General features: G+C 36.7%; 1 protein-coding gene across 1 annotated transcript; it reads left to right on the top strand.

Annotated features, from left to right (window-relative positions):
* The first annotated feature begins 12,743 nt into the window (after nt 1-12,743).
* Nucleotides 12,744-22,103, top strand: LOC116250070 (PTI1-like tyrosine-protein kinase 3). The gene is made up of 8 exons (XM_031623437.2): nt 12,744-12,902; nt 14,001-14,142; nt 19,943-20,190; nt 20,333-20,459; nt 20,548-20,821; nt 21,091-21,223; nt 21,310-21,396; nt 21,604-22,103. The coding sequence occupies exons 2-8, from the start codon at nt 14,049-14,051 to the stop codon at nt 21,742-21,744; spliced, it is 1,104 nt and encodes a 367-aa protein (XP_031479297.1). The 5' UTR covers nt 12,744-12,902; nt 14,001-14,048; the 3' UTR covers nt 21,745-22,103.
* Nucleotides 22,104-24,672: the final 2,569 nt, after the last annotated feature.

The following is a 24,672-nucleotide window of genomic DNA, read 5'->3' as shown; positions in this document are numbered from 1 at the left end:
AGATGCATATTCTTGGCAGAAACATGTAGATAGAATGTCATTGGCAGGACTTTGGATGCACGGATATGATGTCACTACCGACATCACAATTGGATGCATGGAGATTAATAACACTGTGCATCCGAACGGTTGGATGTATATATTGCACTTTTCCTTCCAATACTTTACAACCAACTCTCTACCAGAAAGGGGTTTGCCTTAGGTTATTCTAGGCATTGAATAGTGAAATTTAACTTCACGTGGGTTCTTGAGAGGGCTTTGCTTTTCCCGTTTGCTTTGTTTTTGTTAGAAGCGTGACAATAGTTACAAACTAGCAAAGTGGTGCTCGAATCTATAAGAGGGTGTTAGTAATCTTTAGAATACGGGGTTCCATGAATGTACTTATAAACATGTCCAGGTTTATGGAACTCTGCATTTCATGTAGCACAGAATTTTTAAATGCCCTTTAAGAGGTTGTTTGACCGCAAAAACATTGTTAGACTCTTTTATGAATTTACCTTAAACATCAAACTGGCCCCAGAGGGGCCTTGGAGAAAACTGGGGCTTGAGAAAGACACCTAAAGAGAGTCATTTTGCCCCAAATCAAATATGTCAATGCATAAAACATAAAAAATAACCACTAACCCTAGAATTTTGCATAAAATCATGCATGTCATGATCTGAATTTAGTCGAAATGTGAATTTTGAATCGTAAAACCCTTGAGGAAGGTCCCTAGCTCTAGTTTGTGCTAGACACCTTCAACTTCACCAAACAACCTCCCTTGGTGTGCTGGCAGATTCTCTTTCTCCTCCTTTCTCTTATTCTTCTCTCTTTCCCTCTCTTTCTATTTTTTTTTCATTCACTCTCTCTCTCTCTCTAACTGAACAAGTGTTTCATGAATCCGTCTAAACAAGTGTCCCATGAATACCTCTAATCTTTAAGTTAGACGCTCTATGTATCTACCTCAAACATTTAGGGCAAATTAATAGAACAATTCAAAAACTATATCATGAATCTGTCCCAATTTGTGGGACAAATACATAGTAACATCATGTTATTTGTTGTCAAACAACTCCTAGGAGTGCTTTTACTATCACTTTTTCCTTTGTTATTACTTCAAAGTATGATCTCTTCAATATTGATGTTCTACCATGGTTATCTATGAAAATGCTGGAAAGTTGTTTTCTATGGTAAGCTCATGATAGAAAGGGAGGATTGTCTACATAACTATGGACCAATCCAAGTTAGGTAGAGGATTTAGATTTATTTACTGCACTAATTGTCTCCATTTGTAGAGTAACATAATATTTTTTTTCTATTTTTTGTTAATAGAGTTTAACATAGATTCTTATTAGCTTTATTAAAGCATATTCTCATTTTTAGTTTGTTTTTTTTTTCTTTTTCTTGTATATCACATCAAAATCATGTTGTAGTTTAATTTTAATTTATTCGTGAGCGGAATCTCCCTAACTAGCTCCTTGTTTGGCTACCATCTGGACCGCATAGCAGTTTTAACAACTTTGGCCTGTTCTAGAATTGGTGAGTAGTTACATAATTAGGTGAATCTTTATTACATTTACTTTTGGAATGTTTTGCGGTATACTCTGTGTTGATTGCGACTTCAATCGGAATGTCTTTTAATAATTAAATTTTGTTTCATTATTTTTTGCCTTTTCAAATTCAGTTTTGTTTTCAGTGATTAATTGGAATAGGATTCATTTCTTACTGACTTTTCATTCCAGGATGTATAGATCGACGCGGTAATAAGTTTATTACTTGTTTGATAGGTAATTTAATTTCACTTTTATATTTTACATATTAGGTAATTTCCATAGTTTTTTAATATTAGTTTATCTTATTGAAAAAGATGCACTTTTTAGTTGTCAATAATAAAGCCGGTACTGTTTGTTTGGTATAGTGTTGTTGGATGACTAAAACTTAAAAAAAATATCCGTAAAATATTAATTATTGGTGACTTTTAACAAGTATTTATGATCCTTTTAGGATTTTAACCACCTGTTAGCTATCCGGCATCCAATGATATATGGCAATGAACTTGGCCATGGCACACGTAACGTACAAGTGGGCTCAGATATTAAGATTGTGACGGTGTTCGACATATATTTTTTAAAATAGTAACGGCGGAGATTGAGAAATAAATGGCGAAAACATTTCACCGGTACTAATGCACCTTAAAGCTAAAGCTGGACCTACTCCCCAACCAACAGTTCAATACTTTTTTTTAATGATTGAAAAGTTAGGGAGGACGGTACCAATAGTGCAGAACTTGATTACGATCTTCTAATAAAACAATCAAGCTTTTGATCGTAGCGCTTCAAAATATTCAAAGCAAGGCCTTATCGTTTGGATTGAAGCGCATGGTGGCAACAATAAATGAAGTGCTAGCAAATGGAAATTCTTACAGTCCTTCCAACCGCATTTTAGCATTAAAACTTGCTACATGAACCTGACCAAGATATTGTTTTTAATGCCATTAGATGGTAAGATCCGACGAACACGATTGACATAATTAGCAATAAAAACAAGAAATTAAAAGAAAAAAGCGACACCTTTGATGGATAAAGATTTAGCCATCCTGCCATTTTTGAATAATCTTGTTCCCTTCATTCTTTTAGAGTGCCTTCATGGCTTTCAGCAGTGCGTCTGCTAGCAATGATATATAGAGTTCAACCAAAGACTAAGACAAAGGAAGAGATCGAGAAGGAGTTTAGGCCTTCTGGCCAGCTACCCAAGTTCTGGGTTTTACCTATTTCTTGTCTTATTTCTCTGCCGATACGATACGTATCGGTGAAGGCGAGGTGGTATTCTTTCTTTACAGCGTTGGCTTGGCTGGATGGCGACCGACAACCGACACGTAACTCCAAGGGATGGCATGGGAGGATAATGACAACGATGACCCCAAAGTCCAGAGCGTCGGTGTGTTCGGGACAATGCGTCGGTGCGGTATATCGTTCGTTGGAAAGAAAAACATTTTTTGTGTCGTATGGTTCACCATTCCACGGTTGGCGGTTTTCGCTTCTCCAGGGCCCCAAAACAGGAAGGTACCCAGCACGAACAGATTGTCCGGGACCCACAAAAGGGTATTTTGGGTATTCTGCAAGTGAGCGAACCCTTCGAAGTTCGGAGCTTGCCCTAACTAAGCCAGCGGCTTTGCCACGTGACGCGTAACAGGGAAGGTCTTGACCCGGGCAGCTCGAAACGTGAACCCGTCGGGTCCTGTCCCTTTCGGTCCCGTCTCGAGCACGTTTGCTGGTAAGGGCAAAAGACTGACGGCCCCGTTTTTTCGGCTTTTCCCCTCGTTTTCTTCGCTTCGCTCGACCCCTTTTGGGCGGGAAAAATTTTCCCGGCGTTGATCCGCGCCGAAACGGCCGGAGCAGTCGACCGTGGTTCGTTCGCCGTGCTAGAGAGTCCCGAGCGTTCAGTACGGGTGAAGAAGATCGGTCCGACGACTTGCCCTGTGATCGCCGGAGAGACTCCGAGAGATCGACTGCCGGAAACACGAATGCTGAGTGAGTGGATTAGCGTCGGCGCCGCCGGAACTTTATGCTGTAGAAGTTCCATCGAAATTGCTTACGTTACGTAGACCTCTTGGCTTTTGGTTTCATTTCTGGGCTTTAGGTCTCCCGGCGACGGACAAACGTTGATCGAGCAAGGAAGGACGCAGTTCTCCGTATTTCTTTTTCTTTCCACTAACCTGATCCCTTAGACGCTCTCCAAAATCACCGACGACGACGGCTCTTAAAATACTGAACAAAAGATGATCAGGCCCTTTGTTTCAATATTTTTCTAGAGATGGAGGTAACGGGAAGAGTGGAAAATCAATGTCCGCCGACTGGTTTGTCGTTTTCTTTCGATCTTATTTCTCCTTTGGAAACGAACCTGTTTGCTTCTGAGAGGCGCAGGGAAAGCAGGTTCTGGTGAAAGCCTTGCAGTTTCTTCCCAATTTTGGAAACTACGGTCAACTTCGGGTGACGCAGACTCCTCGAAGATCGAAGTTTTGACTGCCCTTGGCCGATGCTCCTCGGTCCTCCTTCCCGCCTTTTCAATTTTCTATCCGCGCACTTCCGAGCAAAAACCGGATACGTGGAGGAGCCTTTCAGATTTAAGAAATTTTGAACACTTTATTTGAAAAAGAATACCCTTATCTCATCTTTGCCCTAAAACGACTGCTAGGACTGTCCGTGTCGAAAGGGCCGTGATCTTTTTGCTTATTGACTTGTCGTCAACGTGGATCACTAGGTGCCGCATCATTTGCTACTTTTGTAGCATATTGGTTGCCAGCCATCCGTCTATGTCGTCTTACTTTTTTATTTTTAAAATTAATTCCGAAATATCAAATTATTTTTGAACTAAAATATAAGCTTTTATTTGCCGATATTCTTTTCTTTTTTTCCTGAGTGGCTAGGTTGGTAAATATCGAATGTATAAAACAAGCTCTGCGGAACTGTCAAGAAGTTGCGGTCACTGATGGTGATCATAAATGGGCTGCAGCAGAAGTTAAACATGATCAATAAGATCATATGAGCATATGGTGCCATTTTTCTCCACTGAATACAAATGGTCGCCATCAAGATCGTGTAAGTAGGTCCTAACATTTGTTTTCAAGATTTTGACGAGACAAACTTGTAACAGTGGAGATGTTAGACGTTTCTAGAGATATCGTTTAATTTAACTCTTGAAGGACTGCCCACCTGTCGCTTAATAAATTCAAAACGTAAGGACAGATTAACACATACTAAAACTAATCATATAAGAACAAAATAACACACACAAAGCGGATACAAGATAGGAATTGGATACAATTTAAAGAGGGATCACCACATCAATGATAAACTAAAAAAACCAGGCCAACTGTGGGAGCTATGCTAACAGCAGGGGATGGGTAAGAAGCTATGCTAGGATGGAAGGAAGGCGTCGATGGCCTAGGAGGTGGAAAATTTTAGAGGAAAGAAGCAATGGTGTTACAGTAAACAACAGTGAAGTGCCGAAGAAAGTGGGCAGGAAGAAGCTCAGATAGAGAGGAATAGATTACAGATATGACTATGGGTGATGTTGGCAGCAATTTTTTCAATTTTACAGGGAGAGTAGCTGGTTTTTAGGGGACTGTGTTAGGTCCCCAGTTAACTCTTCGCGTACTAGAATGTTCTTGATCATCTTTTTGTCTGATGCTTATGCATCTTTCCTGTTATTTACATATCCTTTGGACATGTTTTTTCTTGTTAAGGTAAAAAACGCGACAAAATTAAATGCCGTTTAAAAGTAAAAAAACATGTTTTATGAAAAAAATGTTAAAAACTAAAAAACTTGTTTTTAACGCCTTTTTTTCACTTTTTTCATTTTTCACTTTTTTTTAATGCCAAACAGTTTTTTTTTTTCATTTTCTTTTTTTTTTTGTTGCAAATCTACTTATTTTTTTATGTTTATATTATTAGTTTCTCAATTATTTTATTTTCCCTTCATTTTTAGTTTTTTTTTTATTTTTTAAAATTTATCATATTTTTCCTTTTTTTTCAAGCTTGCTTTATTATACGTAAGAAAAACTTCGTTGTTTAAAACTCCGAAACATTATTTGTGACTATGATTAAAGCCTCTCATTTGGTCACACCATCCAAAGCTCTCATTCTTTCCCTTACCACCAGAGTTTAGAGCTACATCGGTATTAGGTGGTGAGATTTCTCTGTGTTTCAACTTGCACGCATGACCCACCCCCCTCTTTTATGATTTAGGAGCATAACCACCAAAGGTGGAACCATAGATGCAACACATAATGCACCCCAGCCCCCAAACATTAATATTAACATGATATTTCAAACCATGAATGGTATATCTTTTTCTCATTATTTCTTTAATACTGAATTGACTTTATCTCGTTGCTCTAAGCTTCATGATATTAGGTTTGTTTCCCATCATTCACATATAAGACTAAAACCCCAAATCTCTGTTGCCCCTATGGAAACTAGACTAGAGACAATAGAGCATGAGTTGCAATATAAAAAATTCACTACCTTGAACTAATCAATGGACATTCAAAAGTTACCATTAACAAAAATAAAGTCGTAGTAAAGAATCTGTACATTTTGTATTTCTAATAAGGTAGGGCATTCCAAGGGGCATATCTCAAATGGGCGGATGGGATGCGAGTGCGGCACATTACTAGTTCAGCCCATGCAGGTTTATGCTCCTGTACCAAAACTGGGGGTGGACTCTACAAGCATACAACTATTCTTACTATGAAGGAAAAAGGAGGAAGCTTCGACTCTCGTTTGGGTAGTAGGATAACCTCCCTCACGCCCAGAATAAGTTAGAACATAGGAGACTACATAATTGCCCACAAAGGTGGAAGCCATATTACAGGCAACCTATCTTTGATGGATCTAATTAAGTATATTCCCCTCTTACTTGAACCCTTTCTTCACGCAAGCCAAAAATGCCTCGAATCGGTACGTGTTGTTCTTTCTTATTTATAGCTGTGAACTTTATTTTTCTGCAATTTATATGTAAAACTATAGATATTATTTTAGAAATTTGAAACATATTAAGCAGCACGTATATCATGTTTAATAGGCGATGAGTACATGAGAGCTGTTTTCTTCATACTTCCTATGAACAACCAAGTTGAAGGTCAAATGGGTTGTGAAAATTAGTACATTTCATGTGCTTCTCTATTTCGGGTGAATGGGAGAGATCCATCACTAGTTGAAGGTCGAAGCCCTCACCCAACTTTTCATTCTTATAAGGTAGAAAGTCTGTTTTAACTTGCACATCTACTCATGCTCACCCTTGACATATACATGTATGTACATGGACATACAAGTATCATTTATGCAGTTATGCTATAAGTACATATTATATGACATATATGTACATATTATTCAAATACATATGTGTTATACAAATATATGTTACATGCATATATAATATTTGCATATTATATATATGTAATATATATAAGAGATATAAGTACATATATAAATATGTACGGAAAATAATATATGTATATAATATTATATATAAATACAATATCTAACAAGCATTCCGAAAATGGTATCAGTACTGTAGCACCACCTTCCATTATCATCCATTCCCGAGTATTTTCCTGAAAACCGTTCTCCATCCCGACTATTTTCCTAAAACGTATTAAGCAGTACATATATCATGTTTAATAAGTGATGAGTACATGAGAGCCGTTTTCTTCATACTTCCTATGAACAACCTAGTTGAAGGTCAAATGGGTTGTGAAAATTAGTACCTTTCATGTGCTCCTCTATTTCGGGTGAAAGGGAGAGACCCATCACTAATTGAAGGTCAAACTCTCACCCAATTTTTCATTCTTATAAGGTACAAAGTCTCTTTTAATTTGCACATCGACGACCTTTCTTTTATAGTACAGAGAGTTGACGCTCTGGTATTCAAAATAAAAACCAGCGACTTACTAGCTTCACCCTTGTTGTGCCAGCACTCCCGAGGACTCATGCTCACCCCTGTTAGCATAGAATAGATAAATTGTGTTGAAACCAATAGAAGAACATAAGCTACGAATGGACGTCAAAGGCTTTAATGAACCAATATGCGCAAGGGTGGATCCAGGAGGGGGGGCACATGGACCCTGACCCCACCTTATTTTTTTTTTAAATTTATATGTAAATTTTAGAAAATTTTACTTATGTTATATAAAAATTTTGAAAAATGATATTTCAGCCCGTGTCAAATTTTAAAAACTTTAATTCGCCTCCCTTTATAAAAAATTTCTATTTAACGAGAAAGGATGCTCGACCTGTGGCACATGATCCCCCGCTTTATTGTTTGGAAGATTTGGTGAGCATGAAAGAAATTACAATGTCTTCCGTGACCAGTCGGTCACTCTCGACGCTATCTATGGAGCTGTCCTAGATGATGTTCATGTTATAGCGGAGGCTCTTCTACTAGGCAAGGGATCGGAACAGGAGCGTCAAACCTGGTGGAGCTCGGATATTGTTCCTTCTCCTCTCGTTCTTCCTGTGGGCAACCAAGTTTATATTCTATTCAAATCGCTGTGAGTAAACGATCCAGAGATTTTCTACGATCTTGCTGTTCCTTTACAAGACTGCATATATGTGCAGAGTCCGGATCATGTATATATATATATATATATGCAAAGAGGACATGAAAGATTTCTATGGGCTCCATACATCAGGAGTTTGCATACGTATCCCCAGTCTCCATGTTGGCTACTTAGCTAACATGACAGCTAGCCAGCTTGATATACAACATTCGTACAATGGGTAATCATCCATTGGTGGAGCCAGAAAAATTTCATAAAGGATTACTTATTTGCAAATTTTTGTATTCTAAACGGCACTCATATATATTAGAGATGAGATATTTGAGAATGTTAAAATGAAAATAAACAACGCCTACACCAGCCCACATGTAACTCCGCCATTGGTATTTGGTTGATGACAACACATATTCTTATTCAGACCTGCCTTGATTATTATGACATTGCTTTTTGTGAGCAGGCGAAGTTCATTTTTTAGTATGGCCAAGCCCTTATATTGACTCATCCCTAGGGGGCCCATTTGCATCATCTTTGTGCTGAAGGCAAAATTTTATTCAAAAAATTATATATATATATTTGAAGGCCTAGACTCTTACTGATGGATCTAGAACCTACCCATCCTATCTTATTTTTTTTCATGAACCTTTTCTAGTCTTCCATCTTGAAATGATCAACGACCAAGATGATTATAGGTCGCATACCTATCAATTTCTATATACATGTAAGTTTTCTTCTTGACGTCCATCTTATCATCTAATGCAGTGTAAAGTTTAATTTGATGAATGTGAGTTGGTAATGTGGAACTTGAGTCAGCTTCCAGTCTCATAGACAGATATATGTTTTTTTAACTAATTGAATTTAGATTCAGATAGATAATTGAATCCCTCTTTAACTTCCTATTTCGCAAAAGTAAGGATCTCTCTCCCTCTCAACATTATCATGCCAATACTGTACCCCATTCTTTTTCTTTTCTCATCACTGACTCATCTTTTCGGGTAGCTTTTTCTTCCTTCTGTCCAGATCTTTCTACGGAGGGAATGAGAGCGAGCCGTTATTTAGAATGAACTTAGGCGACATTCAGTACAGTTTGAGAGTGTTCCCATGTGTCCTTCCATTGTCGTTAGGAAGCGTTTGATTACTTCAGATTTGAAATCCATGGATTTGATGTGGATCTGTTCAACAATAAAATAAATATTTGATCTCCTTGGACCTCCAGCAGGTAACTAGCTCAGTGAACGGAGCTTTGAACAAATGAAGGGTCAGTAGCAAAGAAAGAAGAACGATTGTATGGTTCGTGAATCAGTTCTTTGTTCTATAGCTTGCTCGCTTGATCATGGCTAATCTAATTTCACATAACAAAGCTGTTTGCTTGATCAGGGCCTGCTTTCGGTGCTTTAGAGTTAGAGTCGAATTAAAGTTTCTAAAATTTACATATGAATTTAAAAAAAAAATTGAGGTGGATGCGAATGGTCAAGAGAACTTAGGAGGCGATTTGAAAATAATAACATAGTGTTGTTGCCTTATAAATCTACCACAGGAAAAAAAAATGTAGTAAATTCATGAAATAATTTATTGTAGAGTTTGATAAATTTGTCTCCGATTAATAGTGTGTTACTATTACCAAACAATTTCTAATGAGACGTTTGAAAACAATAATGTTATGTTATTGTTTCATTCGTTGAACAGTTTAAGAAATGTTTGCCTCATTTTTTGGAGCAAACCTATAGAATAATAACAAAATATTACTATTTGGAACAACTCTTAGAAAGTTATTTGGCAAATGAAATATTGTGTGGATGTTCCAACCACCAAAAAGACCCATAAGATAATCATGGACTTGAGTCCACTAACAAAACACGTAAAGAAAAAAAACTTTTGAAAAGTAAAACTATTTGTTAGAAAGAATGAAACCCGCTCTAAAGAAAACAATGTATATAAACATCACACCAAAGTAAGCAAAAATTTCACTGGCCACTGTTCATTTTTTTTTTTCAAAATCTCCACAATTTTTGGTATATATATTTTTTTTAAAAAAATTAAGGTTAGGGGCGCCCGAAAACATGGGATCTGTTTGCTGTTGCTGTTCATTTGAAAGAAATGCCTAATATCAAAGGAGCTATAATTGATACTTGTTAGCAGTACAGAGCCACATGGTGACTAGTGTGGGCAGTTGCCCACAACAGTCTCTTAAAATTTATTTATTTTTAAATAAGCATCATTAAACATTTGTCCTTATATATATATGTAAGTGTCTCATCATATGTGAGTATTTTTAAACAAGTGCTCCTCCAGCTAAGCGAGTGTCAAAGCAAATGCTTTTATGTTTCCTTCTCTCTTTTGCGATCAAACAAGTTTTGACAAGATACATTGGCATTCCAAGCACCTTTATTAATATTTGAAACTAACTGAATTTTTAGCTTCTTTTCATCTGATTAGGACAAGTACAGAACCATGGGAGAAAGCCATAATCCACAAAACAATTAGTGCCTCCCGTCCCGTTTGCTTTGGCTTGAGGACACACAACAAACATGAAGTAATGACATGGTAACAAGTCCTTTGGTCAAAAAGGCAGTACTATCAAAAGCCTTAAGAACAAGCTATTTCATTAGTGTGAAATGGGTCATGGTTTGGATCTAAAACTTCATTTTGGGTATGTAGCTTAAGGTCCAGATTTTCGATCTAGGGCACGATTTTTTTTCATCTAGTTCTGGATATGAGATCCAAATTTTGAATCTATGTATGGATCTAGATCCTAAAGGCATTGGATATGAATCAAGAGTTAGGATCATGACCAGGAAAGGCAAGCGATGTCAAACAAACGGTTGGGTTTGGGTCTGGATTTGGAACGAAAGAGAGGGCTGGACTTGGATATGGATCTCAATCTAGAGAAAGGGGCTAAGATCCGATCTGGATATATGATTTGGATTAAAAACGGTATGAATATAGGATTTGGGTCTGGAATGGATTCAAAATGGAATTTGAGTCACATTTAAAACTAAAAATAAAATTTGGATCCAGAATGAATTCGAAAATATCAGAAATAGCTGGAAAAGGAAAACCGTTCAGTACACTTTTTGTGATTACCAAAAGCACACGAGGTTTTAGATTATATGATTAAAAATATTCACCTAATTGTTTTAAACTTTTATTTCTAAAAACATTTTTGCGGCCAGTTTAACCTTGGCTAATTCAAACTTAAAGTGCGTTAATAAATCAAACCGGCACGAATACCTTGAAGTTAGTCTTCTTTCTGTGTTTTAAAAATTTGGTCAATCTCATGTTAGTTGAGAGGTAATTCAATATCTCTTGCTGCCAACATTTACTGATCTACACACACACACACACACACACACAAAACACACACACACACACACACACAAATATATATATATATATATATAATATTTTATCTTCTGTTTAATGAAAAAATGTATATTTTTTTGTGAGGTAAAAATGAAAATGTACTTCCGTCACTCACCCGACTGCAATTATGAAAGAAAAACATATCGTATACTTGTATAAAAAGTGGACTTAATTTTGAGCGAAAAAAGTATAGTTGTAAAGTTTAGCTGCATTTTTAACCGTATGAACAAGATCTCCATAGTTCATACCTTCAACGAGCAAACAAAAGATTATATTTTATAAATTTTCAAAATTTTTGGTTGTAAATTTTTTTTATCCTTCTAAAATCTCACGGATGGATACATCCAAGTGAACCTATTTAGCGGTGGATTTATAGGTTTTGAATTATAACTACATTCACTTATATATAGCTCTCGGGGTGAGGGTACGGTCCTCATAATCCTACAATGGGAGTAGCATTGGGTATTTGATCGCCCATGATCTAAAATCCTTATGATTTGAGATCCTTGTTCAAAATCAGACCCTCCTACTTCAGATCCTAAATCAGACTTTTCTCATGCAAAAAATAAATTACGTTGAGTTTCATAGCTTTAGATCCGATGCTGCATAAAAAAAGTGTATTTTGAACATCCACATCTCAGGATGTGCATGCTACAGTTAAAAACCAAGTGTTTAAGGTCGGATTGGGGAGAAGGGGTCCGATCTTAAATCCATAGATCTAAGATCCTAGGGATTTCAGATCAGATCTGAAACAAACACAACATTAATGATTTCAGTTGTGGATCTTAAGACCGACTTAAGATCCTTAGTTTGTTGACCTATGTATTTTAATGATTTTACGGTAGATTTTTTGCATGAGAATCTTGCCTGTCAGATTGATATCAGATCCATGGATTTTAAATCTGAAATGAAGAAATGATCAGACTCCCCACCTAAATAATAACTATCATGAAAAAAGAACATGACAAGTTAATTAAGATCTTTGAAAAGAACTTGAAAATTTGATCTTTTAATTTCACAATTTTGGTACAATTTCCTACACGTCAACTGCCATTTTTTATCAAGTATTTCTTTTGGGAAGCATTTCCTGAATATATGGTGAGCTCTCTGACCTGCAATATTTAGGAAGATACCATGATGGGAAAGCTTAGAATTTCAAAACAGAGTTTCCAACTCGAAAGGGACGAAGATTAACTAATGATGATTTACATTGCAAAAACAAAACGTCATCTTAGTAATGTGGCAGAGAACAAAACATAAAGCTAGCAGACAAAATGTCGTTAACGGGGACAGAGACAGGTCACTATATAATTCTCTTCCCCACCGCCCCTCCTTTCCTACTATTCAACTTTCACGCGGTTACGTTTTTGCTGCCCCCCGCCCCATCTTTTCCCGTATATATATCTCTCTTTCTCTCTCAGAGCTAGCCCTCCGTCAAGCCATCAGGGCCATCAGCGTCGAAGTCACCGAAGGATTCCTCTCCCTCCTCCTCAAGGGCAGGCAAGAATCGCCTCTTTCATCTTTCCCTGCCAGTTCGATATATATATATCTTTTTTTTAGCAATAAGGAAAGCGCTAGTTTTCTTCTATCCTTCTGTTGAAATTTTGCGGTTATTTTTTTTCGCCATAAGGATCATATTCTTTCTTGACATCTTTTATCCTTTCTTTTTTCTGTCGGATTTTTTTTTTTGGTTTATTCTTTTGTTGGCGTTCAAAATTATCGTTTTTCTTGCCTACCCATCTCGGGATCTGGTCCCTTTGATGGTCATTTGATTAAATTTTGCTAATTCTATTGAGTTTGCGCTATTTTCTTCCTTTAGCAGGTACTGGCGTCCAGTTTAGTACTTCGATAATTTTTTAAAATTGTTTGGTTTTGATGTGAATTTGGGCCCCCAGGTTGGGTGGGAGGTGTTTGTTGTGTTGGGGGGGGGGGGGGTAGGGTTGTGGGGGTTGGTGGTGGCGCTTGGTCTGGGTGTTGGAGATTCTTCTTGTTGAGCCCTTGCATAAACATATAGGGAGAATTTGGTATTCAGAATAACAGCTTTGCTTTTGATATTGTTTATGAACGGATTGGTTGGTGGTGTTCGACGCTTCCCTAATTAACTTTTGGTTTAGGACATTAGTTGTAGCTACAAAAACATTGTGGGCGTCAATGCTGGCTTTACATTGGTCATCCATCCTCATAGAGAACATTGATCACCTTTTTGGTTACCAGCTGGGTTTTATTGTCTTTTTGCTTTCTTATATTGTTGAAGTATTGGTCTCGTACTCTGCATTTTGTCTTCGTCCTCATCTCTTTTAAAACTGATTCGTGATTTCCTTGACTTTTTGGGTTTTGGCTGTGAAATGGAAGATATTGTTTGTTGTCGAGGTGTGTTGGTGAGGATTTATGAGAATCCATCAGAGACTTTCTGTTTTCCCTTTTCATTATTAGTTTTAGATCATTTTGTTTCATAGCCATGCCTGCGCTCATCTGAGCAACCTTTTTATAGGGATTTCAAGAAGGCAGCCTTTGTCGTTCTTTTGCATTGGAAACAGTTATTAAGGGTAGCGTCCTAGTTATTGCTGCAACATTCTCATTTGCTTCTTCGCATCTCAGGACCATTCCTACCTTGAAGAATTAAGACATATCAGGAGGAGATACAGGATGAAGCGGTGGCTTTGTTGCACTGGCTATACAGAAGGTCCATACAAGCCGGATGAAGGTGATCCACTAAAAAGCCCCTGGGATGCTCCAGATGGTAGGTTATTCCTGCTGGCTTTGCTGAACTATGGGGCAGTAATGTGGGAATCAATGTGCTCAGTTTTTTAGCTCATAAAGCTGCCCTTTTTAAGGTTAGGGTGCAAGATTGTTGGAGAGGAGAGTTGCCATAATTTTAGGAGCATGGTTGATTATCTAATGTATAGGAAGACTTATGCTTGTATGGTATATGCAAAACAAGGAACACATTTAATAAGTATATATTTGATGTTTCCCCTTTTCCCCTTTTCATCTTGATATCTGCATAAGAATCCTTTCCTTTTCTTCAACCTTATCTTAATTTTGTCATCTTGCACTCATTCTTCTGCACGAGGACTTTGTAATTTGAGTAACGACGTCAATAAGTTTGAGGGATGAAATGGAACATAAAATTATATAGAACTCTACACTTGCAATTGGGTTTAATAGATATCAAAATTCTAATGCTATGAACTGATTTTTTTTGTTCTTGAGTATATATTATTTTGCCTTTTTTTGGGGGTGAAATTGGAGTTCCACTCAAGATTTTATTCATGTAATGAGTTATAGCATATGCAGTTCACTCAAGGTTCTGTACATGTAATGAATTATAGCATTTGCAATCAAGAAGATTTTTATTGTGCTTGATATTAGTGCAAATATGGAATAGACACGGTATTTTTGGAGAGTTACAGTGTCGATCAATGTGTATCTTGTATGTCCATATGTATGTCGTCAAAAGTGCTAGGTCGTAGCCAGGCCGTGAGTTGGGCCTAGAGCCTAGGCTGGACTACGCACGAGTAAAAACATTGAGCAGCCCCTTTCCAGATGGAAGGTAAATCAATAAAGTGCAATATTAATTTTGAAAAGTCACAACAAAACTAAACATTTCTCATTCAACAACTTGTAACAACAAATGATTAATGCACAATAGCATTAAATATTAATAGATTAAGTCATGAAACATTCCACAACATGAGAATGAAGTTTAAAGACAAATTTAATAAAATTGAATGGTCAAGGCTTAAAGGTTATACCACATAAAAGAAAGTAAGTTTATGAGCTAACGTCACTGCTTTACAATGTTATAAAGAATGCAATTTCTTATGATTTCCCAAATACCAATTGTTAGTTTCCAGTTCTAATTTCTAAAACTTAAAGCCTAAGTAAAAGCTTAATATTACTAAAGGGAACAGAAGTCCTCAGCATAATCACAACTTCTATGTTAATATTGCTTGTTGTGAACTGTTTTCCACTATAATTCTAATAAACAAGAAAAGGTATTAGGAAGATCAATGCATAAATATGTGAGACATGCATCCTATCGAGATGTAGCTTCTACTGTATTTGATTGAGGTTACCCTTGTGTTTTCCAACATTTCTGCCAAGAGCAGGAGTACACCCAGTCCCATATTCTGTTGATTGTGATCTAGTGGCAATCGCCATTGGGTTGAAGGAAAGGCTTCATAACCTTTTCTCTCTTAGTACTCGTTTATTGATTGCTCTTCGTATTCATTATCATACCATTTTCAGGCATTGCTAGTCGAAGTGACTGGCTTCTCGCCTGAGGGTTTGATGGCAGGCTAAACCTGATTGGAGAGGGTTGCAGTGTTGGGTACATGAGCTGGACATTCTTAGTTCTGCTGAACCGTCAACTCTGTCCATTGGCTCCCTGAATTTGATTTCTCATGCAAGATGGAGGTAGACCAAGGTCCATTGTGGTTTAATACTGTAAGGATATGAAAGACCCATTTTTGGCTGTTCTTCTCACTGACTTGAGTAAGCCATTCATTCCTTTCTTCAATAGGAGACTAAACTTCCTTAGATGGAGAAAGATTTTCTGGACTATCCTCAATCACTATGGGAGCCAAATATTCCTGCTTAGTTGTTGTAGGCATCAGCAGCATCTGCTGATTTGAGGAACCGACAATTCCCTCTGCATTAGGATTCTTCTTAAAGCTAGTCTTTATGTTTTCCTTCTTGTTGTGGTCAGATTCAGAACTAGTTTCCTTACTTTACTTCAAGAAAGCCTTGCATGATTAATCAAGTCCTTATCGTGATCAAATTCAACTTTTCCCTGAACAATATTTTCTTCCTTAGCTGGTTCAGGTTGCGCCTTTGTCTCTTTTGAAGAAGGATAAAACAAATCCACATCTTCTTTTCCTACCCCTTCCCAAGTTTTTGATTCCTTAGGGTAACCAGGTACCACTCATATCTTATAGTTGGCACACCCTCTTTCACTGGTGGGCTTTCTACTTTAGATGATTCCTGCTTCCTTCTAATAGGATAGCATCATCCTCCCTCCCTCATACATTAACTATGCTATTTGGGTGCATTCTCCTTTAAAGTATCTTCTCGAAAGAATGACAATTGTAGAAGCCTATTGGTCCTAATTGCGTATTCCAATGACAATTGTAGAAGCCTATTGGTCCTAATTGCGTATTCCAATGACAATTGTAGAAGCCTATTGGTCCTAATTGCATATTCTCTTCTTTGCAGCCTATGTGTCAATCCCATTTGTTCGAGCAATTTTAAACTTAAAACAACAAAAAATTATTCGAAGTACGATGGTATAAGAATTGTAACTGCAACTACATAGATAAGTACAGATATACACACTCACAACATGTATGTATACTTCTAATGCAAACTCACATGCAATGTCAAAAAGAATGAGAAGAAAAGAGAAGAAGAGCAAGTGACAAGAAGAAGAACAAGGGAAGGAAGAAAAGAAAAAGAAAATGAACTGACTCAAACTGCAAAGAAGAAAAAAAGAAGAAAGAAAATTTAGTCCATTGAAGAGAGGAAGACTTAGGCTGTTGACTGCCTAGGTGTCTTATGTGATGACTTAGGTGCTCTCAAGTGGCAGGTTGCTTAGGAACAGGCAGCCTAGGCACCAGCCAGTCCTAGGGGCCTAGACACAAGCCTAGGTGCATATTTGACAACATAGTTACTCATGGCATGCGAAGTAGATTTCGACATGGTATATGTGAAACAAAAAATTTAAATAAGCTCTTGGAGTTTATAGATATTTTAAGAAATGCATGTTTGTTTTCAGAAAGTTTACAAATCCACTTAAATTTTGCTCTTTTACTGGACTGTCTGGCATTATTTCTTCATCATTCTTGCCATAATGTATTTTTTCTCCCCCGCTCTCTCATCAGTTCCTTCTTATTTGGTCTGATTCCTTTTACTTCAACAACCAAACCCTTTACCTCCTCATCCTTTACAAGGAAAATGGTGGGTACAAGGGTATGGCTTTAAGCGGACACAATATATGTTCACACTTTTTCAGACAAATAGTTACAGGTCACTATGAGCTTTGAGTGAATGAGAGCTGTGTTGTACGATACGTACGATACGGGGTCGATATGTTCGATACAATACGTATCTTTTATAAAATACGATACGATACACGCCCCGTATCTTATGATACACAACCCATATCTTACGATACGGGCTGATTTCAAAAAATGGGGGCTGGAACCCCCCTTTTCGAGTTTTTTTATAAAAACCCGGCGCTTCTTCATTTTTAACCTAGAGATTGTGCCGCCGTGGAGGGAAATTATCGATTTTCATTGTTAAATCATCGATTTTCAAAATAAAATCATCGATTAAACCATGGATTTGTGCGTGGGTGGCTGATTCTCGTTGGGAGGAAAGAGGTTTTTTTAAATCGTGAAGATGAAAATGAAGAAGAAGATGGAGATGAGGATGAGAATGAATATGATGAAGATTATGAATGAGAGTCGAGAGTGCTTTCATTTTATATGTATTGACATTGAACATTTTCACAATTTCATTGTCATCTTGTGATATAATACATAACATCTAAAACTTGTTTTTTGATGTGGTATCTCATAGACTTATGGACCTTATAACTTATAAATGTATGTGTTTTTTATGAAGAACATATTATTCTTGTTTTTACTGATTTTTATGAATTTTTTTCCTATTTTTTCTGATTTATTAAAAAAAACGATACGGTTACGATACGTTACAATATTTTACGATACAACGTATCTTAAAGCCAGACCGATACGGCTTATGATACGTTTTTTACAACATTGAATGAGAGTGCATCTAACTAGAATAGGCATCTAAGCTACTGCCCAGCACCTACGTCGGCCTAGGTGGGTGCCTCCTTTTTAACTAGAGATGTGCATAGGGAGAACGTTGTGATATTATCATGATAATGTTCTGACATTTATCTTCCAGCAACATTTTGAAAGTATGATCAATGATAATAGTTCGCCAATAGTATGATTAATTTGGAAATAGTGATAATAACTTGACGGTTTCAAAATATTTGTGATTATGATGGCATTAGTTTATGTAGCTATACTCAATCATATTAGTGCATGCTTACCTATATCTAAGTCGGTTTCTCTGTTCATGTGTAAATTCATTACAACGATGCATTGGAGAAAATTTGAAACACACACATAATGATATGGCAGTAATTAAAAGCACACCTCACTTTTCAATAATGTTAAAACACACCTACATTTGTCTATGGTTAATTAAGAAGAACTGTATCATTATGTTTTGGCAATATATTTGTTAAGTCAGTGAAAATTATATTTTACCTCTAAAAATAACTTTAAGAATATAAGAAACTTTATTAATGTAATAAAGTTTTTCTTGAATACCTCTAACATTAATAAAGAAAAAAAATCCAGATAAGTGGTCTCTTTTATCAATCAAAGATTAACTAATCTGGATACATGTATTTACATTATTTAGTAGAGTTAAAGATGATAATACAAACTAATATACTTAAATCAATATTTATTTTGTTTTAATCTATTTTAAATTAACCCTAATCTAAGTTAGTAATAACCTTGGCTTATTTGACGAAAGATTGTTTTTTGATTAATGGTATCAAAGTAGATGTGTTTTTAGTAATTATCAAAAAGATGTATTTTTTATTCGCCAACTCTTTAGGTGTGTTTTGAAAATTTCCTTTCCTTAATCAATGCTAGAAAGTTTGGTAAGGTAAACTTAAGATGTATTCCCAAGGTCGGGCATATACTTTCAAATCCTTTTTTGCAAGAAACGATGGTAATTTTTTCTAACTTAGTAGTTGATTTGATAGAAATAAATATTTTAATTTACCATGGGAAAACTTATTTGTATTTTTAACGATGCTGAAACTTTAAGTGCATTTTATATTGTTGCTAAATCCTTATGCATTCTTTTGGAAATTTCATCTTAATATATTGTCAAAGAGAAGATCACCCATAAAAATGCAATTGCAAGTTTTGTGGTAAAAAATACAACTAGGCACTGGATGACAATCTAGACCGTAGACTGAAGCACCTATGCACCCCAAAAAAGTATTATTTTGTTTATTTTAAGCATCTAGAAGTTTAGCTTTTTTATTTGTTCTATATTCTAATCTGTTCATTGATATGGAGGACTAATTGCTGAAGTACTGATGAAGAGTAGGGCAGTTTGTGGTCAGGTCACTTAGTTTACGAGTCCACTGGTTGGTCATATCATAGGCTTCATAAACTTGCTTCCTGATAAGCCCATTGTTAGCCTCCCGAACTTGCTTCTTTTAAGTTTCATCTCTCAATCACTGGACATGCAGCTTCCATGACAGGGTTATAGCCCAGTACACTAGTTGATATGGTTGAGGAGTGGGAAGAGGAATAACCTGTTGGAGAAAGAAATAGGAGATATTTAATTTACTTTGCATCATTTTGTTAAATGAATATAGAACTCTCACTAGTTTGAATCCATTCCCTTAAGTATCTTGTTTATTAACTGATTTGTGCTTCTCTGAGCTTCCTCTGTTATTGGTCTTCATGTCTCAGGAATGCGAGGTTCGAAGCCATCAGCACCAGCTAGAGATGATCCACAAAAAGTGCCACCAATTGAAGTACCTGCATTATCCTTACAGGAACTTACAGAAAAGACTGACAGTTTTGGATCTAAGTCTTTAATTGGTGAAGGGTCGTATGGCAGAGTTTATTTTGCAACATTAGATACTGGAAAAGCTGCAGCAATTAAAAAGCTTGATGTCTCAAATGAACCTGAATCTAACACTGAGTTTCTGACTCAGGTATGTCTTTTTGTATTTATAAAAACATTTTAAATAAAAATGCTGTTTTGGAGAGAACAAATACTAAAGCCTGCATTGCATGGTTCTTGTTGGAAGATATTATAACTGTTAATTGAACAGCAACCAATTCATTATTTTGCAGGTTTCTGCAGTCTCAAGATTGAAACATGAAAATGTTGTTGAGTTACTGGGATATTGTGTAGAAGGAAATTTACGTGTTCTAGCATATGAGTTTGCCACAATGGGTTCCTTGCATGATATTTTGCACGGTATGCTAGATCGCCTCTTGTTTTTCTCCTTTTTAGAGTCTTGGACTACTTTTTATGGGTCTGACTGATCTTGTTGCTTGAATTTCAGGTAGAAAAGGAGTACAAGGTGCACAACCTGGTCCGACACTTGACTGGATGCAGCGAGTGAAAATTGCAGTTGATGCAGCAAGGGGGCTTGAATATCTGCATGAGAAAGTTCAGCCCTCTATAATACACCGGGATATCAGATCTAGCAATGTTCTGCTATTTGAGGATTTCAAAGCCAAAATTGCCGACTTTAACCTTTTAAATCAGGCTCCTGATATGGCTGCTCGTCTTCATTCAACCCGAGTATTAGGAACATTTGGCTATCATGCACCAGAGTAATTCTTCAAAATACTCGTTTTTTTATCTTCTATGAAATGCAGTGCTGACAGTCTTGCGTACTGCACCAGGTTTAAGAGCATAATTGTGTTGGTGGACTATCTGCTCTTTTTTGTGCTTCACTTTTTCTTACTTGGATATTTGCTGCTGACATAATTAATAATCAGAAACGTATTCTGAGGTTGCAATCAAGCTATAGCTTTGATAATATCGTTAAAGTGTATGGATACACTGAAAATTTTTTGCTGTGCTTGGCATTCAATTCCAGGTATGCTATGACAGGTCAGCTGACTCAGAAAAGTGATGTGTATAGCTTCGGCGTCGTTCTTCTTGAGCTTCTAACTGGCAGGAAGCCAGTTGACCATACAATGCCTAGAGGGCAGCAGAGTCTTGTCACTTGGGTACGTATATCTCAAGTCTCATCTCATCATGAGATGATTGTACTTTCATTGCTAGAGGCTTACTTGCGATTTGCTTCATGGGTTAGGCAACTCCCAGGCTTAGTGAGGATAAGGTTAAGCAATGCCTAGATCCGAAGTTAAAGGCGGATTACCCTCCAAAAGGAGTTGCTAAGGTTCTCTCTCTCTCTCCCTCTCTTTATATATATATATATATATATATATATATATATATATATATATATAGCATAATTTACGAAACTTCTCCTGGCTGCATGCTTGGTATTGAAGATAGTTAACACTGGAGTTTGGTTGGTTCTGTCAATTATGCTTGAATTATAAATCGGTCTTTGGCTTTATTGGTTCCTTTGGGTGCATTGCAGCTAGCAGCCGTGGCAGCACTATGCGTGCAGTATGAAGCGGAATTTCGGCCGAATATGAGCATTGTTGTCAAGGCACTGCAACCACTTCTCACACAGAAACCTCCAGCTTTGCCGCCGCAGCCAGCTGACACTGAGACCTGAAGTTCTGGGCCCCCTCCTGTCAACGCTTGTGCTTGGATGCTTCTATCACTGACTCTTGAGGTTTCATCAATTGAAGGGTCTGTTTATCTGGGGTTCGGCTGTTCGTAATCTGCCTCTTTTCAGATTTGACATGCTTTTGCAGAGGTTGTACATGCTTCCCCACTTGTGACTGTTGCGGTACATGGTTTTCATCGCCTGCACCAGAGTGAAATTGAATTTGAACCAGAACAAAAAACACATGGTCGGGTGATTTAATGGTATATTTCCCTGAATTTGTATTTTATTTCTTTATCCAGCACGCTGGGTATTTTAACTTGGACCCTGTGATTCTTAAAGCAGCAGATTGTTTCAGTTCTTTATACTCTTCTTCTCTAATAGCAGCAGCAGCAAAAGCAACGGGTAGTGCACTCTATTTAGCCATGGGCTTCTAGACATGGTATCATCGTTCTTGGGTTTTAATGATAAAGTTTTTTTGTTAAGCATTTTTGGGTAAAGTAGTTTTTCTTGGGAAAATTTCTCAGTTTGGTAAAATAAAATAAATTAAAAAAGTTAGATAAAATGATAAAAATAATGTTTTAATGTTGGATGATGAAAATAACGTCATCGAAGTTTAATTATGAACCCATGATGAAAAAAGGGGGAAAATGTAGTAAATTTATTTTACCATTTTCTCATAAAACATTATTTTATTTTATATATATATATTTTTTTGCTTTTTGGGTTAATATGGTGTCATTTCTCTTTCTTTTTCTCTCTCTCTCTCTCTCTCTCTCTCTCTCTCTATATATATATATATATATATATATATATATTATAGCTGGAACAGTGGAATTGTTTGACTTGGACGACTAGTCACAATCATTTTTGTAAGTGTGTAACTCATATTTGGTAAATTTTAATAATAATAAATGGTTGAAACTTTTTTTTAGCTTACGAATCTCGCCTTATTCAATGGTTTAATCATTTATCACAACTTTGAGACATTGTTTTCACTTTGTGGGCCTTAGTCATGCCCCTCTTTAATCACATTCCCTGCTGTGTTCCTCTTGCCTCTCGCGACCCTGTTGGTCTCTCAACACTCATCGGCTACCGATCAAGCACAAAGCTCTGTGGCTACCAATCAAGCACAAAGCTCTCTCTCTCTCTCTCTTTTCTGTTGTTGGCGTCATAGACTTAAAGGGTGAACACTAACCGAGTTGAGCTCCAGTTCAGCTCGACTAATGAAACCTCGAGCTTGACTTGGCTCAGGCTCGAGAATAGATCGACGGAAGCAGCTTGAGCTCGACTCGACAGTTATGTTGAGCTCGAGCTCAACTTGATTAAGGATCGACAAACTCGTTTGAATAGAATTCATATTCATTGTTATGTGTTGAGTTCGAGGATTAACGCTCGAGAAACTCGTTTGAATAGAATTGATATTCATCGTTACGTGTTGAGCTCGAGCTTGACTCGATTAAGGCTCAACAAACTTGTTTAAATATATGGATTTGATTAAGACTCGACAAACTCGATCAAGACTTGAGCTCGACTCGGTAGTTACGTGTTGAGCTCGAACTCAACTCGATTATTTGAACGAGTTGACTTATGAACTCGAGCTCGACTCATTAAGCAAATGACTAGTTCGAGCCGAGCTTTAACGAGTCGAGCTCGAGTAGCGTTGTCCACCCCTACATAGATTAACGGCCATTCTGCTGCAATTGAGAAAGTAGCAAGAAGCAAGAATGAACTCTGCAACCATGCATAACCCTTGGGAGCTTGGGCAGAAAGTAATATATAATTCTATAGAAAGATAGAGACCAATGTTTATCAGCTTGTTCATCTTTGGTTTTACACAATGACTTGGTAAATGATTTAAATTAAAAAGTACCAAACTATTTAAACTTCAGATTTAGATTTCCCTTAGATCGATATTCATGTTCATGCAGTGCTTGGAGACGGACTGAGGTGTTTAAACTGTTGGTGCTTCACATATGCTTGGAAAAAAGATTGGCCGTTCGAATTTAAAAAATGCCAAACTGTTTTGCGGTCAGAGATTCAGAATCTAGTCTTAGATCATTTTCAAGTTTTAATATCCTTAACTTTCGTTGCATGTCAGCGTTTAACTTGCACTCTTTTTGTTGCTTTTAAAAGGTACCTGCAATCGAGAATGAGAGGAGAGAAAAGACTGAAAGATTGTGTGTAAAAACCTTTTTGTTAAACCAAAAATGGACTTTAGTGAAATCGGATTCAAGAAATTTTCAAGTTTGAATGCAAATGTATATTGTCAAGAGCTTAGATGGCACAATCGTTCATGTAAGTTGAATATATCTCACCCGGTTCCATGGAGTGGCGAGCCACATATGGTCCAGTGTGGTCAATTGCCCACATCAGCCCTTTAGAATTTCTTTATCTTTACATTATTAGCATTGAGATGACTCGTATAAATTGAATATATCTCATCCGGTTCCATGGAGTGGCAGAGTCACATGTGGGCTTAATTTTTTTTTATTTTTATATTGGCATTTTAAATAAATAAATAAATAAATATAAATAAATAAATAAATATATATATATAGTTCATAACTCTTGTATTCTAATCAATCCCAATTTGAAAGAAAAACAAAATATTCAGGGATAAAATAGTTCACTTCATAGAATATAAGGTTGGAAGAGAAATGACTGATTGGACTAAAATAAATAGTCCCATTCTACCTGTCAATGCTGACAACAATATAATTTGTTTGTAGGCCCAGGAAACTTGTTGACTTTAGAAATTGTGAGGGTTCAGAGTCCATCTATCCTCAATAAATGCTAGTTTACGATATAAACATTTATCTTTTTTTTTTTTTCCAATACTTTCAAATTAGAAGCGGTTCAAAATTAGATATGATATGTTTATCATTTGCTCAACTCTTCGGCAAATGGATCCTATCTGTTTCTCTTTTGCTT

The sequence above is a fragment of the Nymphaea colorata genome, chromosome 3, assembly GCF_008831285.2.
Source record: "Nymphaea colorata isolate Beijing-Zhang1983 chromosome 3, ASM883128v2, whole genome shotgun sequence".
In the NCBI taxonomy this organism is placed as follows: Eukaryota; Viridiplantae; Streptophyta; class Magnoliopsida; order Nymphaeales; family Nymphaeaceae; genus Nymphaea; species Nymphaea colorata.
Note: the sequence above shows the minus strand (reverse complement) of the source record. Positions and strands in the feature narration are given on the sequence as shown.

What these genes read in the sequence shown, in the direction of transcription:
- LOC116250070 (XM_031623437.2), top strand. Translation starts at nt 14,049, where the DNA reads ATGAAGCGGTGGCTTTGTTGCACTGGCTATACAGAAGGTCCATACAAG. An exon ending in CCCCTGGGATGCTCCAGATG is followed by an intron (nt 14,143 to 19,942) that starts GTAGGTTATTCC and finishes TTCATGTCTCAG; the next exon opens with GAATGCGAGGTTCGAAGCCA. An exon ending in ACACTGAGTTTCTGACTCAG is followed by an intron (nt 20,191 to 20,332) that starts GTATGTCTTTTT and finishes ATTATTTTGCAG; the next exon opens with GTTTCTGCAGTCTCAAGATT.